Source organism: Rhinoderma darwinii, chromosome 2 (assembly GCF_050947455.1).
Source record: "Rhinoderma darwinii isolate aRhiDar2 chromosome 2, aRhiDar2.hap1, whole genome shotgun sequence".
Taxonomy (NCBI): domain Eukaryota; kingdom Metazoa; phylum Chordata; class Amphibia; order Anura; family Rhinodermatidae; genus Rhinoderma; species Rhinoderma darwinii.
The window spans coordinates 123,046,226-123,063,097 of record NC_134688.1 but is presented as its reverse complement, the minus strand read 5'-3'; the positions used below and the strand labels follow the sequence as shown (position 1 = coordinate 123,063,097).

Sequence of the window (16,872 nt, the reverse complement as noted above, 5' to 3'; positions counted from 1 at the left end):
TCTGGCTGGTTATGAAAATTGGGGGTAAAAATGCCTGAATTACGTCCGTAAATAGGGCGTGTGAACATACCCTAAGGGGTTAAAGGGTGGGTTTTGCCTTCCTCTGGATCAACTGGAGTTTGCAAGTATGAAAAAGTTGAATTTGATGGACTTCAGAATTGATAGTACTGCTCCATAGGAATAGTCGTTCATAGGGGTGGCACGTGTGGCAGTGTGCTGCCCGCCTCCATCTATATATGAATTATTGCATTCCTATAGAGTGCCAATGTCATACAACAGCTTATGAGGTACAAGTTGTCCTGCACCAGCTTGACGCACCGAGATTCGATTTTTCTGAAATTTGGAGTTCTGCAACCTTCTTTAAAATGTATATGAAAATCATATTAGCTTTTTTTTAATGAGCTTTGTTGTTGAATAGAGGACAAAATATACAACTAGCCATGGCACATCTCTTCCTGCACTGCCATCTTATATGATACCCAGTCATGTGTGCCAGGCTGGGCCCAGTGCGTGGTATGGGACGGATTCTCTCTGTAAACAGCAGAAGTGAAGGTGCAGACGGCAGGATAAGGCGCTCCCTCCAGTCTGCTGAGGAGTTATTACATGTGGAGAAGTTTTGTGTGGCAGGAAGCAGGCTTGTGTGGAAGAATTGCTGGTACCTCCGTGCAGGATATACAGCAGGGGAGGACATGCGCCCTTTGCCTCCACACTCCAGAAGGCAGGAAACCTACAGGAAAGAGCTCGTTGCTGCAGCTGCCTGACTCTTCTGTCTCGTCCATACTGTACGTCCATATAGAGCCCAGACACAGCACTCGGGAGCGGGAGGGAAGATGGCGACGCTGGGAAGCGAGTCTCAGCCGTTCTCTAGCCTCCCAGTCAGCGCCCTGCTCCAGTCCCAGTACCCGCAGCAGCACCACATCGCTGTCACTGGTGTCACCAACTTCAGCCTGAACCTGCCTGTGAACCGGGGGCTGGAAAGAGCCCTGGAGGAGGCGGCAAACTCCGGTATCCTGAACCTCAGTGCCAGGAAGCTGAAGGAATTCCCTAGGACTTCGGGGAACCATGATCTGTCCGACACAGTGCAGGCAGGTAAGGATTCCAGTCAGGGATGATTAACCCCTGCTGGGTCTGTGCTGGCACTTGCTGGCCTCCAGGGATGGAAAGTTGATGCTCAGTATGAGGTATTAGTATTCTCTATGCGGGCTTCTTATGTGCTCTGCCTGCTGACCATTGTGGAAGTACCAGAAGCCGCCTTTCTCATGCCAGTCATAGAGTAAAGAGCAATGCCACCTTACTGGAGGCACCAATTATTTCACTGTGCCAATGATACAAAGGATAAGTATAGGTAGCAGCACCCTTTAATACATGTATCCATATGCCTCACATGGACGAACGACAACCGACACCTCAATATATACACATCAAACTGCATTGTCTGTTGAGGATTTGCCAATGGCAAGTGCTGGCATATATCAGCACTGAGTATCCTAGATGCCCAGGCCATTCACAGCCAGCCTATTGACAGACGTCACCTTGGCCATTTCGTTTTCTTTAAACATTTATTAGGATAGACTTAGGACTTAGTAGTGGGTGAGATAGCTACCATAGAATGGACTCTTAGGTTATGTTCACACAGGCCGGATATTTGGCACATTTTCTGCAGCAGAATCTAAAAAAACCCGCAGATAAATCCGTCACAGAAATCCGCAGTAAATAGTGCGTTTTGCCTGCAGATTTAGTGTGCATTGCAGCATTTTTACCATGTTTCCGCTGCGTACACACTGTATTAATAAACTAACAAAACTCAGTTGTAGCGGAATATATATGGGCCAAACACGCAGCATCTCTGCACAGAACATAAATTGACATTGCACTGCAGAATTGGAAGTCGCACTGCTGAACACTTTCCGCACGACTTTTCTGCTTTTCTTTCCTCAGCGTGTGGTGGAGATTTGCTAAATCTCGTCCACTTTTGCTGCTACTGTAAATGCTTTTGAATTTCCGCACAGAATCCTGTTGCAGAAATTCTGCAGTGTTTAAACCCAGCCATGAAGGGTCTAAAGTGAAGCATGCCACATGTACCACTGAACTTACCGTATGTGGCAGCTATCCTCTCCAAGAGATGCGCTCCAGGTTGCCGTAGACATTTTATTTTTGGAGCATAACACAAAGTGCTTTATAGAGTCGACTCAGAGCAACTTCTGCCCATATACTCTATTAGGACATATGGATGTCATAGTGGGCCGTTCCCTGCACTGGTATCCACTCTATTATCTTCAGTGGAGAGCTGGCGCTGCAGGACTATTACATAGTGGGTGTTCCCTGCACTGGTATCCACTCTATTATCTTCAGTGGAGAGCTGGCGCTGCAAGACTATGAGATAGTGGGCGTTCCTTGCACTGTTATCCACTGTATTATCTTCAGTGGAGAGCTGGCGCCGCAGGACTATGACATAGTGGGCGTTCCCAGCACTGGTATCCAGTCTATTATCTTCAGTGTAGAGCTGGTGCTGCAGGACTATGACATAGTGGGCGTTCCCTGCACTGGTATCCAGTCTATTATCTTCTGTGGAGAGCTGGCGCCGCAGGACTATGACATAGTGGGCGTTCCCAGCACTGGTATCCAGTCTATTATCTTCAGTGGAGAGCTGGCGCCGCAGGACTATGACATAGTGGGCGTTCCCTGCACTGGTATCCACTCTATTATCTTCAGTGGAGAGCTGGCGCCGCAGGACTATGACATAGTGGGCGTTCCCTGCACTGGTATCCACTCTATTATCTTCAGTGGAGAGCTGGCGCCGCAAGACTATGACATAGTGGGCATTCCCTGCACTGGTATCCACTATTATCTTCAGTGGAGAGCTGGCGCCGCAGGACTATGACATAGTGGGCGTTCCCTGCACTGGTATCCACTCTATTATCTTCAGTGGAGAGCTGGCGCCGCAAGACTATGACATAGTGGGCGTTCCCTGCACTGGTATCCACTATTATCTTCAGTGGAGAGCTGGCGCCGCAGGACTATGACATAGTGGGCGTTCCCTGCACTGGTATCCACTCTATTATCTTCAGTGGAGAGCTGGCGCCGCAGGACTATGACATAGTGGGCGTTCCCTGCACTGGTATCCACTCTATTATCTTCAGTGGATAGCTGCCGGAAAGAGTGACTCTTGCGCTGTAGGACTATGACCATATTATAATGTTACCATTGACTTTAGTGGATGTTGTCATACTACATTTCTACAAATGTGGACCCAGCAGCAGCAGCAGCTTATCCCGGTGACAGCAGGAATTGCCTCACAAAAGGAGGTTGGCCAGGATGGACAACCCCTTTAAGTAGAAGAAAGCCCTCACATATGTGCATTTGCATATGACCTCACACACTTCCTTTTAGTATTTGTACCCACTAGTTTTGCCATAGCTCGGAGAGGCCTCTTTGATAGTGTATCACCTTCTTTATATAATGTCATGATGTTGGTCTTTATTACTTGCTATAGGTGGATACACCCTGGTTTTGTGTTCAGTGTGATATATGGGGCTACTGCTATACATTGTAAACAGGTTCTTTATTGGATTCATTTACATTAATGTATGAGGCACAGGTTAATGCCATGTATATATAGTGATTATGCCAGTGCACTCTGGAACTTGTCTAATGATAAATCTCTGCAGCCGGCTTCTCACTGTCTGCAATGATAGCGGCATAATGTACTAGTCATTTCCTGATAATCTGCTAGGAATATTATGGTAACATATTTATTGTATAGTAACTGCTTTATGTGATGTCCAATGGTATAGTTATGTAACCCATTGTGTGCCAGTACAGTCTGCAAAGCAGAAGAGTGAATAGCACAGAATGCCAATTGTACAATGCAGCTGGTGACCTGAACTTACTCCATGGGAGTTCAATAGGACTGGAACATTGGGGGCACATTGATCAATACGATTGCAAAAATGACGTTTTACAAATGGAAAAACAAACCTTTTTATTTAAAAAAAATAAATAATAATTATGTGGATCACACCAAAAATCCATGACCAGAATGTTTAATGTACCTCATAGTGAATTATTATTCAGGACTAGTCAAGGTTTCCTGAGCAAAGGCTTATTTTTGGTAGTTTCATTACCCCAGTGGTCTCCATAAAACCCAAGCTAAGGCCCCATGCACACGACCGTAAAAAACCTCAGTTTTTGCGGACCGCAATTGCGGTCCGCAATAACGGAGCCATTAACTTTCAGTGAACATTGACACCTTTCCGTAGCACTATGGAAGGGTGTCCGTGCCGTGGAAATGTTCCAGGAATTATGGAACATGTCCGTTCTTTCGCATTTTGCGGGCCGTGCTCCCATACTTTGTATGGGGGCACGGCCCGAAAATGCGTCTGTCAGTCAGCGGCCGGCCGTGCCCGCAATCGCGAGCCATGATTGCGGGCACGGTCGTGTGCATGGGGCCTCAGTGATAGGTGTGAACGCACACATACACATGGTTTCCAGTGTTGCAACAACTATCACATTTTTGCATGATACTAAAATAAGTTGCAAGATCTGAATCAATGACATGTCCCATTTTACAACGGCAGTTGCATGACCTGCTTGTACTGGGCACCACATGGCAGATATCACTTTATCACCAGCACCACAGGGTGCCTTGTAGATATGAATTAACCACTTCCATTCAGTGGCAGTTATTGCTGAGTTGAGTATGAAGCTGTACTATTCCTGTCTTGTATTCATATTCCTAGATCTCCATTATCAATCAATATTTCCTTGGTCTCCTCTCTTTAATTAATGATAAGGATAATGCAGAGTTTTTATCATAGATCATTGAAATGAGCACCTTTTAAACTATGTTTATGATGATGTTTTTTAGGTATATTATCTCCGCTTCGCCACATATTAGCGTGGAATGGGGTCATTTTGTATTATTATTGTGAAATGTAGGTTTTATTTTTATAGGTATTTTTGCCAGCGGCTATTTAATCTAATTGATTTGACACTACACACATGCCCCAGGGGAGACCGGAAGGGCGAAACCCAGGGTCAGACGAGAGTGTTTGGCGTGCCGCTCATGCTTTTACAAATTGTATCTATTTTGATGTGTTTGAGAATTCTTTGTCTCGTAAGTATGGAATAAAATTGGTGTGACAAAAACAGTGTTGAAGGGTTTTGCACTATTGTTTCCTTTTTTTCCATACTGGAGACATATGTACTTTATTCTGCTGGAGGACATTGGGAAACCGTATGTGTCTACGTAGAACTACAAGTGCCAGCGGTACTAGCTACACCCACACTGGATCGCACATCATCTATCCCATATAGACTGGGGAAGAGTGTTCATACTAACTACACTTTGGACTGCTTTTTTTGAGCAGTGAAAACTTTCTGTTTTGCCTTGTATATTACTTGTGGTGTTTACGGATTTTTAACCCTATTGTTTTACCTGCTCCGGCCTGATATATATCCGTTGTAAGTAATAGAGCCAGGGGTTACTCTTTGGCTGGGTTCACACGTGGCGGAATTTCACTTGAATTCCGCTGCGGACACTCCGCAGCGTTAATCCGCAGCGGAGCCGTTTCTCCATTGACTTCCACTTAAATTTAGAAGTGTTTCGTTTAGACGATGCGTAAAATTCCGCTGCGGAGCATAGGCTGCAGAGTGGAATTTGGTGTCCGCAGCATGCTCTGTCTGTTGCGGAGCAGTGGCGGACTGGTTGCGGACTCATGGCGGAATTTCTCCATTGACTTCAATGGAGATTCTAAATTCCGCAATGAAGTCCGCAGCTGTCATGCACATGTTATGTGTGCTGCGGATGCGTCTTGCTTTTTTGACATGACATTTCTTCATTCTGGCTGGACCTATGTATTTCTAGGTCTACAGCCAGACTGAGGAAGTCAATGGGGCTCCCGGAATTACGGGAGCGTTGCTAGGAGACGTCAGTAAATAGTCACTGTCCAGGGTGCTGAAAGAGTTAAGCGATCGGCAGTAACTGTTTCTGCACCCTGGACAGTGACTACCGATCCCAATATACAGCAACCTGTTAAAAAATAGAAGTTCATACTTACCGAGAACTCCCTGCTTCTGTCTCCAGTCCAGCTTCCCAGGATGACGTTTCAGTCTAAGTGACGGCTGCAGCCAATCACAGGCTGCAGCGGTCACATGGACTGCCGCGTCATCCAGGGAGGTCGGGCTGGATGCCGAAAGAGGGACGCGTCACCAAGACAACGGCCGGTAAGTATGAAATTAGTTTACTTTCACTAGGGAAAGTGCTGTCCCTTCTCTCTATCCTGCACTGATAGAGAGAAGGGAAGCACTTTTTCCGCAGTCCGCAGCAGCTAGTCCGCATCAATTTACTGCACATTTTGGGCAGATCCGCAACCCGGATTAGGTGCGGCATTGATGCGGACAGCTGCGGAGGAAATTCGCCACGTCTGGCCGTGCCCTTCCTCTATTCATTGTTACTGAGGGTATGTTCACACGCAGTGTTTTCAGACGTAATTCGGGCGGTTTATGCCTGAAAAAACGTCTCCATTACGCCTATAAACATCTGCCCATTGCTTGCAATGGGATTTACGGTGTTCTGTTCCCACGAGGTGTAATTTTACGCGTCGCTGTCAAAATACGGCGCGTAAAAAGACGCCCACGAAAAAGAAGTGCATGTCACTTCTTGGGACGTTTTTGAAAACATTTTTCATTGACTCCATTGAAAAACAGCTCCAATAACGGCCGTAAAATACACCGCGAAAAACGCGAGTTGCTACAAAAACATCTGAAAATCAGGAGCTGTTTTCGCCTGAAAACAGCTCCGTATTTTCAGACATTTTTGGTCACTGCGTGTGAACATACTCTTATGGTGCTGCATTTATTTCTATTGGGAAAGAAACAAATGAAAACCAAGATGTAAGCAGTATAGTAGTTTGTTCTCACCCAACCACCAATCCCTCTTCCCATGCCGCCCTGAAGGTATTTTTAGAAGACGAGAGAAATAAAGTTGATATGTTGCTTCTTTGTGGATTGGAGGTCAGCTGCTGGGTCTGTGAGTTATTTTAAACATTTCTCCACAATCGCCCAGCAAGCAGAAGGGAACTCTTCTCATTCCTTCTATTTTAAGGTTTGGAACAGCCCAGCTCATTGAGATCTAGCCAAGGGTCCATGATACTGTATAGAATTGTGCTTATATTTGTGTTGATGTGAATAGAACCAGGATGTATAAGTTGCCATAAGGGCGCGTTTAGACGTGGCCAAAATTGTCCGCTGCAGATTTTGCCGCAAATACACAACAAATCTGCTGCTAAATTAGCATATTTGAGGGATCATCCAGATGTGGCGGATTTCGCAGTGGACTTGCCGAAGATTTCAGCTTTTGCTGATATTCGTAGTGAAAATCCGCTGCTTCTCTGCAACAGGCTGTGCATGCCGCGGAATGTAAATTCCGCACCTATAAGCTAGTTTCCGCACAGTTGTTTTCCGCAATGACTGCACTAACTAAGGGCATGTTCAGACGTGGCGGTATTCTGCAGACACTGTACGCATCAATGCCGCACATAATCTGCGTTGCAGATTCCGTTGCGCCTTTGCCTAAAATGTGAAGTAAATTGCGGCAGATTAGTCGTTGCAGATTCCGGTTGAAGAGTACATCCTGCTCTCTTTTAAAACATTCCATCCCAGTCTGGCTATAACCTCGAAACACATAGGTTCAGCCAGAATGATGAAATATCCTGTTCATGAAAGCAATCCGCAACGCAACACACATAACATCTGCGGATTTCATTGCGTAATTTTGCAACTCCATTGAGGTCAATGAAGAAATTCCGCTGCAAGTACGCATCAAGTCCGCAACAGCCAGTGTATGCTGCGGACACCAAATTCCACACCGCAGCCTATGGTCCGCAGCGGAGTTGTCCGCAACGTCTGCACAAAGATACCTAAAAAGTTGTGGAAACCAATGGACAGACTGTCTGCTGCGGATTTCCGGTGCGGACTGTCCGCAGCGGAATTCCACATCAATTCTGCCACGTGTGAACGTGCCCTCAAAGTCTATGTAAAGTTTTGAATTTTTTTTTAATAAAAAGGTCAGTCAGTGTGATTAGTGCAACTTTATAAATAGTTTTTTTTTTTAATTATGTTTTCTTTTTGAGATACAGCTGCTCTTTATCCTGTATATGATATAATAGAATACAGGTGGATCCTGCGTGTATACAGAATTCAGAGCAGCTGTAAAAAGTATTTAATAAAATCTATTTATAAAGTGGCACACTGACTGACCATTTTGTATATAAAAAAAATGACATTCAAGGGTTTACTTAGCCTTTAACTAAACGCTATAAGAACCAAAGAAAAAAAAGTCTGTTTCGAATTTCCAATGCGACCTGTCCGCTGTGGAATTCCGCAGCAAATCCGCCACATCTGAATGTGCCCTAACAAGGATGAAGTCTATTATGTATTTCATAGAATTAGCGCATACAACTTCTCACTACGCTGTCTTGGCCAGATACAAACAGTGAATGGGCTGATACGCTGCTCATCACCTTTCTTGGTATTTTTTACTTTGAGGACAGAACACGGAAGGCTCCTCCACACGTTGCGGAATTTATGCTTTTTTTTCCGTCCGGAATTGCGGACAGAAAAAACGCAGCAGATTACAGTAGCAGCAAAGTCGGTGAGATTTAACAATTCTCATCCACACGCTGCATAAAAATTCTGAGCCGAAATTGACCTGCGGTGCGTATTTTTCGGACCGCAGCAAGTCAATTCCTGCTGCGGAAAGTGAACAGAATTTTTTTTTTTTTAGAGGAGATGTCACCATCTCCTACCATTGTAAAAGACGCAGTAAAATACTCACAATTTTCTACAGTAAAAACCGCAGGAAATGGTGCGTTTTTTTCCGCAGCGGAAAAGTCTGCTACTTTCACCAGAATTTCTGCAGAAATTTTTTGCAGCAACTTTGTTGTGTGTGGACAAGCCCTGATAATACCAGTCTGTGTAGGGACATGCCCCGTTGACTAGTGGAATGGTAACACCCAGTTGTCAATTTATTAATACATTTTTAGGAGGAATAATAGAGGAACGGCACATTTGCCATAAATATCCAAGATGGGAAAACCTCTTAAGGGTATGTTCACACGAGGGCGTCCGTAACGGCTGAAATTACGGGGATGTTTCAGCCTGAAAACATCCCCGTAATTTCAGCCGTAACGGCATGTGCAGGCGCTTGAACGCCGCGTCCATTACGGACGTAATTGGCGCTGCTATTCATTGGAGTCAATGAATTACGCTCCAATTACGCCCAAAGAAGTGACAGGTCACTTCTTTGACGCGGGCGTCTATTTACGCGCCGTCATTTGACAGCGGCGCGTAAATTACGCCTCGTGTGAACAGACAAACGTCTGCCCATTGCTTTCAATGGGCAGATGTTTGTCAGCGCTATTGAGGCGCTATTTTCGGATGTAATTCGGGGCAAAAACGCCCGAATTACGTCCGTAAATAGGCCGTGTGAACATACCCTTAAACATTTTAAGGACAAATTAGCATCTGCCCCATAGAAGTCTTGTTTCTGCCTTTCCCTGGATTAACAGTTTACACAAAACTGGTGGACTTGATGTAAATGTGTCATTCATAGCCTTAGGCTAGAAGCCTGTATTGAGAGAAGTGTATGTTCTGGTTCTGAAGCTGTTTTATGTTCTGATAAATAATCCGGAGCATGTTTTTGTGTGTTCTGTTTATAAATCACAGCGTAGTTGTTGAGCTGTGAAATTCCAGCAGGCCTTGATTTCCTTCCAAGTCCAGAGCTGAGCATCCTTTTATAACGGAGATGTGGGTGTATTCTGATTCTTTCACACTGTATGAAAGAGACTCCATGCATGTAAGGAAACGCTGAGAATTGTTTTTGAACTGCAGCTGGAAAACTCCCTGAATTAAACAGGAAAACCTCCTGAGAAGTAATATCATTTTTCTCTACTTAAATCTTGAAAGGGAACAATATTTATATTTATAGTAAAAAAATTAAGTGGTTTATTATTAATATGATAGATTTTAACTTCACGTTTATAAAAAAAAGAAAAGGAGAAATCTCTATGATTTACATTTGTCTTTATGACCTTTGTATTCTCTAGGGTTTATCTGCAGATAATTAAAACATGTATTATGTGAGGGGCACCTGAAACATTGTTAGGTTATTTAGGTATGTATACAGCGTTGTCCTACCAATAAAAACAACAGACACCACAGCAGAACTCAACGGACCCCACCATAAGTCAATGGGGTATGTCGATCACCGCATACCACCGGCTGTGTGGCGCCGGTGGTATCCGATGAAAGAGATTGCGTCCTGGTTCCCGTTATAGTACACCACCAATGTTACATCTAAGCATCCAGAAAAAAACATAGATTGAAATAAATGTGAACTGTTTTACACCATCCCTATGCTGATTAATTTCATAATATATCCGTATAGCTCTAAGAGCTTAGTTTATATTATACAGAGCCCCAAATTGCCTGCATAGAGTTAAATGATGCAGCCACCATTAGGGTGAGCTTAAAAGCTTACTGCATACTGTTTTATTATTAAGTTCAATGTATAAATAGTGGTGACTGAAGGCACAAAGGTGGTCATTAAAGGTGGTCATTAAAGGGGTTTTCCCATCTTAGACATTGTTAGTATATCCACAGGATATGCCATAAATGTCTGATAGATGCGGTACCAGCTCTGGGACCCACATCTATATCGAGAACGGGGGTCCCGACCCCTGTTTTGCCTGGTTCAGCGGCCGCTGGCTGAAGAGTCCAGGCGGAGACTAATGGAGATAGAGTCACGCCCGAGAGAGTCTAAGGGCAAAGCCCCACGTGGCGGAATTGCTCTGGAATTCCGCTGCGGACACTCCGCAGCGTTAATCCGCAGCGGACCCGTTTCTCCATTGCCTTCCACTGCTTTTTAGTAGTGTTCGTTTAGACGATGCGGAAAATTCCGCTGCGGAGCATAGGCTGCGGTGCGGAATCTGGTGTTCGCAGCATACAATGGATGTTGCGGACCTGTGGCGGACTGGTTGCAGACTCATTGCGGAAGTTCTCCATTGACTTCAATGGAGATTCTAAATTCCGCAATGAAGTCCGCAGATGTCATGCACATGTTATGTGTGCTGCGGAGCGTATTGGTTTTTTAACATGACATTTCTTCATTCTGGCTGGACCTATGTGTATTTCTAGGTCTACAGCCAGACTGAGGAAGTCAATGGGGCTCCCGTAATTACGGGTGACTATGTGTGTGCACCCATAATTACGGGTGACTATGTGTGTGCACCCATAATTACGGGTGACTATGTGTATGCACCCGTAATTACGTGAGCGTTGCTAGGCGACGTCAGTAAATAGTCACTGTCCAGGGTGCTGAAAGAGTTAAGCGATCGGCAGTAACTGTTTCAGCACCCTGGACAGTGACTACCGATCACAATATACAGCAACCTGTAAAAAAAATAGAAGTTCATACTTACCGAGAACTCCCTGCTTCTGTCTCCAGTCCGGCTTCCCAGGATGACGTTTAAGTCTAAGTGACGGCTGCAGCCAATCACAGGCTGCAGCGGTCACATGGACTTCCGCGTCATCCAGGGAGGTCGGGCTGGATGCCGAAAGAGGGACGCGTCACCAAGACAACGGCCGGTAAGTATGAAATTCTTTTACTTTCACTAGGGAAAGTGCTGTCCCTTCTCTTTATCCTGCACTGATAGAGAGAAGGGAAGTACTTTCACCTCAATACGCAACGGCCAGTCCGCATCAATTTACTGCACATTTTGGGCAGATCCGCCACAGAATCTGCAACGCAGATTCTGTGCGGCATTGATGCGGACAGTTGCGGAAGAAATACGCCACGTGGGGCCATGCCCTAAGATGGGAAAACCCTTTAACTTTAATGCTTATTTTATTGAGTAGTCACCTCATAACTATCACTAAATAATTCAGGAAATAGTATGTTCTAACCGCCCAGGACATTGTTACTTGATGGTATAGTTTGCAGTGTTTTCTTTTGTACAAAACATGTGAACAGGGTTTGGAAATTTCTATGCATATGTTGCAGGAACGACCCCTTTTAAATATATGGAACATATCGTCAGTCACAGAAATATCTGCCTTAAATCTGCTGCGTGTGAATATACCCGAAGGCATGCTTAATTCAGGGCTGGACAAATCCCAGGAGCTAGGTAGCCAATGCACCGATTTGCTGTCAGTTTTTGAGTTTTCTGTTGTCTTAGGACGCCGATACAATTGAACACTATTGCAGAGCAGGGAGCTAGTTAGGCCAGCAGCCTATAAGGCACTGGGACAGGCCAGGGTGATGACATGATCATCACGCCAGCCTACGCAAGGGTCCCATCTCAGGCTGCGATGGAGCAGCTCCATTCGTCGCGGGAATGGGGCTAGGTGAGTATACGTTTTTTTTATTTGTTTGGGGGGGGCACTAGATACAAGGGGCTGTGTGGTGCTATGTACAAGTGGGGCTCTCGGGGTTGTGTGGCACTATGTACAAGGAGGGGTATGTGCCTCTATGTACATGGGGGGGTGGAGGGTTGGTATGTGGCACTAGCTACAAAGGGGGCTATGTGGCACTAACGTACTATCTACAATGGGGGGCTTTGTGGCACTATTTACAAGGGGGCTATGTGGCGTTTTCTACAAGGGAGGTATGTGGCACTATCTACAAGGGGGATATATGGCACTATCCACAAGGGGGGTATGTGGCACTATCTACAGGGGTTATGTGGCACTATCTACAAGGGGGGCTATGTGGCACTATCTACAAGGGGATGTATGTGGCACTATCTACAAGGTAATGTATGTGGCACTATCTGCAAAGGCGGGGGTATGTGGCACTATCTAGAAGGGGGGTATGTGGCACTATGTACAAGGTGGTGCTGTGTGGCACTATGTGCGAGGGGGGCTTTGTGGCTTTATGTACAAGGGACTATGTGGCACCATGTGCATAGGGTATGTGGCACTATGTACAAGCGGGGTTGTGTGTGGCACTATGTACAAGCGGGGTTGTGTGTGGTACTATCTACAATGGGGGCTGTGTGGCACTATCTACAAGGGGGGCTGTGTGGCACAATCTACAAGGGGGGTTGTATGGCACTATCTACAAGGGGATGTATGTGCCACTATCTACAAGGGTGAGGGTATGTGGCACTACCTGCAAGGGGGGTATATGGCACTATGTACAAGGGGGGGTTGTGTGAGGCACTATCTACAAGGGGGGTTGTGTGTGGCACTGTCTACAAGGGGGTTATGTGGCACTATCTACAGGGGTGTGTCCCGGTGCTTTAAGTTTCAGGTCAGTTTTTTTAATAACTATTATGACTATGAAGTAACATAATTAAGTGATAACAAATGTTAAAATATCAGTGCTTAACCGTTTGTTACAATTTTCGTAACCCTGTGACTAAAGGTTAATAAGAGTACATTGGCGGCCTAGCTGTATTTTTACATTGCACACATAACTGATAAATGTTCATTGTCGGGAGGGCGGGGGATGTGGGGGCCCAGTCAAAAGTTTGCTATGGGGCCCAGTCTTTCCTAGTTTCACCCCTGTACCTAAGTAGGCCCTAAGAGGAAATATGGTCAGACAACCCTGTGGTCCTTCAATGGATCCTGGGCTGTCTGCCATATGATGCGATCAAAGGTGTATCCCCCTTCTCATTTTTCCCTTGAATGCTGCAGTCAGCTTTGATCGCAGCATTCAAGGGAATATTGGCGGAGATCAGAGGTTTCTCTGATCTCCACCGTTAGAGCAGGGCTGTAGATCATGCGCTCACACTTGTTGTGCCTGCACGGTCAGCATTATGTTATGCGGCTGGCGCTGCACTAATGGGCGTCGGTGTCGACACGGAAGACAGCGCATGGGGGTCCTTTGCAGTGCGTCAGCCATGTTCTCTGTCTTCAGTGTCTTCAGGGCTGGCGCCACCGCTCAGTGTAGCGTCGGCCGCATCACATCTTGCTACTGACTAGATTCATGTGTTACAATACTAAGCAGTGCAGGTTCACAGCTCAGTATCGAAATACATGAATTAACGTTATTGAAACATTTGAGGGTGCACAGCATCTAAATAGTTATTATAAGGTTTTTTTCATGGCATTCTCCATCACATTCTGTATTATGAATAGTTGCTTCTAGGAGGGAATATCTCTGACATACGTTACTGTATGTGAGCACCATTCGGCGGTACACAGAGTCTGCGGGCCACCGTTCATGGCTTTGTAGTGTGCATGAGGCCTAAATCTAAGGAAAAACACAGACTATGTCCAGTGTGAGCCATTGAGCTTTATAGTATATACATTATCAAGGAAAGGTTGTTTAGAATAAGGCGCTGTTCACATCTGAGTTGTGGTATTCCATTGATCTGCTCCGTCAGAGGAGCTTTCTGTTGTGGTGTCCGTAATTTTACCGGAAACAATAGCGCAGCATGCTGCTCTATTGTTTCCGGTAATCCCTGCTGGATCTGCAACGGATGCCCCTAACTGAGCCTACAATGCAGATGTGAACAGGCCCTTTACACAGCATTTTTAAGCACTTCCTGTAATGAAGGTTTATAATATTGTACTGTATATGAATTACGTAAAATAACAGCATATCATTTGTATTACATATAGTTTTATACATGAAGTGTGAGTAAGGCTTTGTTCACATCTGCGTCGGGGTTCCACTCATGGGTTCCGTGGACCTTTCCGTCAGGGGAACCCATGAACGGAAACCAAACGGAAACCATAGCTTTCCGTTTGCATTACCATTGATTTCAATGGAATTCAATGGAATTAATAGCGTATTCGAAATCAATGGTAATGCAAACGGAAAGCTATGGTTTCCAATTGTTTCAGTTTGGTTTCCGTTCATGGGTTCCACTGATGGAAAGGTCCGACGGAACCCATGAACGTAACCACCTGACGCAGATGTGAATGAAGCCTAACCTGTTCTTTTCTGTTTTAAAAAAAAAAGTTTAAATGATTCTCTAGTCATATAAATTTCTATGGTTCAAATACATTTTAAAAAACTCAGAGGAACATTATACAGCACTCTCAGGGATATTCATCAACTTTGACATCTAGTTCTTATTGCTAAATCATTCATGTATTATCATCCGTTTATTTGGATTTTAAGATTAAATAAAAGTGTGTGGCCAATGGTTTGTGCTGCCACATGAAGCAGATGTACTCACAGAAATATTTGGCATCTCTAAAGGTGGTTAGATATTTCATTGCTATAGTGTAGTGAAAATTATTATATAGTGAGCAAAGGGTTTTGGGAGTATTAAATAAATCCCACAATTGCAGTCCTGGTAATAGTCTTGTGTGATAAAAGCATTCAGAAAAAATGTAAACTTCATTGAATTTTGCAGTACAACTATGGGCCTTTGATCTTGAGGAAAAGGCAATAAATATTTACCCCTTGTAGACACAGACAATTTTAGTTTTTAGAGAAAACTGCCCCTTTCTTTACTTATCAGGCTCCTCCCCTCCTCATAAATGTTCACTTAGTCTGAATTTACTGCTCTTTCTGTCTCCTCAAGATAAGACAGACTGTCAGCACACTGAGGTATCAGGTTACAGCTGCCCATAGAAGTCTATTGAGAGGGGAGGAGGTGGAGCAAGCAGGAGCAGAGTAAGGCTGGATTCACACGAACGTGGCGTTTTTGCGGACGCAAAAACGCGGCGTTTTGCGCGCGCAAAAATCACTTGCCAGCTCCATGTGTCATCCGTGTATGATGCGCGGCTGCGTGATTTTCGCGCAGCCGCCATCATAGAGATGAGGCTAGCCGACGTCAGTCACTGTCCAAGGTGCTGAAAGAGTTAACTGATCGGCAGTAACTCTTTCAGCACCCTCGACAGTGAATTCCGATCACCATATCTAGCAACCTGTTAAAAAAAAAAAAGAGGTTCGTACTTACCGAGAACTTCCCTGCCGTTGCCTTGGTGACGCGCCTCTCTTGACATCTGGCCCCACCTCCCTGGATGACGCGGCAGTCCATTTGACCGCTGCAGCCTGTGATTGGCTGCAGCTGTCACTTGGACTAAATTGTCATCCCGGGAGGTCAGACTGGAGGAAGAAGCCGGGAGTTAGCGGTAAGTCAGAACTTTTTTTTTTTTACTCGTTCATGTATATTGGGATCGGAAGTCACTGAACATGGTGCTGAAACAGTTTAACTCTTTCTGCACCCTGGACAGTGACTATATCCGGACGTCGCGTACCGGAAATTTTTTTGCCAGGTTCGGCCAAAACGAGTTCGGCCGAACCCGGTGAAGTTCGGTTCGGTTGTCCGGGTTCGCTCTTCTCAAAGACACTCCGTTTGGATGTTTGTAAATAGAAAAGCACGTGGTGCTTTTCTGTTTACATTCATCCTTTTGACAGCTCTTGCGCGAATCACGCAGTTCGCACGGAAGTGCTTCCGTGTGGCATGCGTGGTTTTCACGCACCCATTGACTTCAATGGGTGCGTGATGCGTGCAAAACGCCCAAAGAACGGACATGTCGTGACTTTTTTTCAGCGGACTCACGCTGAGCAAAAATCACGGACATGTCTGCACGGCCCCATAGACACATATAGGTCCGTGCAACGCGCGTGCAAATCACGCGCGTTGCACGGACGTTTTTCACGTTCGTCTGAATAAAGCCTAAGGCTGGATTCACACGAGCGTGGCGTTTTTGCGCACGCAAAAACGCGGCGTTTTGCGTGCGCAAAAGCCACTTAACAGCTCCGTGTGGCAGCATCATATGATGCGCGGCTGCGTGCTTTTCGCGCAGCCGCCATCATTATGACACTCCATTTGGATGTTTGTAAACAGAAAAGCACGTGGTGCTTTTCTGTTTTCATTCATCCTTTTGACAGCTGTTGCGCGAATC

General features: G+C 45.3%; 1 protein-coding gene across 3 annotated transcripts in view; it reads left to right on the top strand.

Moving 5' to 3' along the window:
* Nucleotides 1-530: 530 nt before the first annotated feature.
* LRCH1 (leucine rich repeats and calponin homology domain containing 1) overlaps nucleotides 531-16,872 on the top strand; it is a 301,867-nt gene continuing 285,525 nt past the window's right edge. For all 3 annotated transcript variants that reach the window (XM_075852250.1, XM_075852251.1, XM_075852249.1), the window contains exon 1: nucleotides 531-1,089. In XM_075852250.1, the coding sequence (XP_075708365.1) occupies nucleotides 831-1,089 (259 nt within the window). In that variant the 5' untranslated portion in view covers nucleotides 531-830. The remainder of the gene's footprint in view (nucleotides 1,090-16,872) is intronic.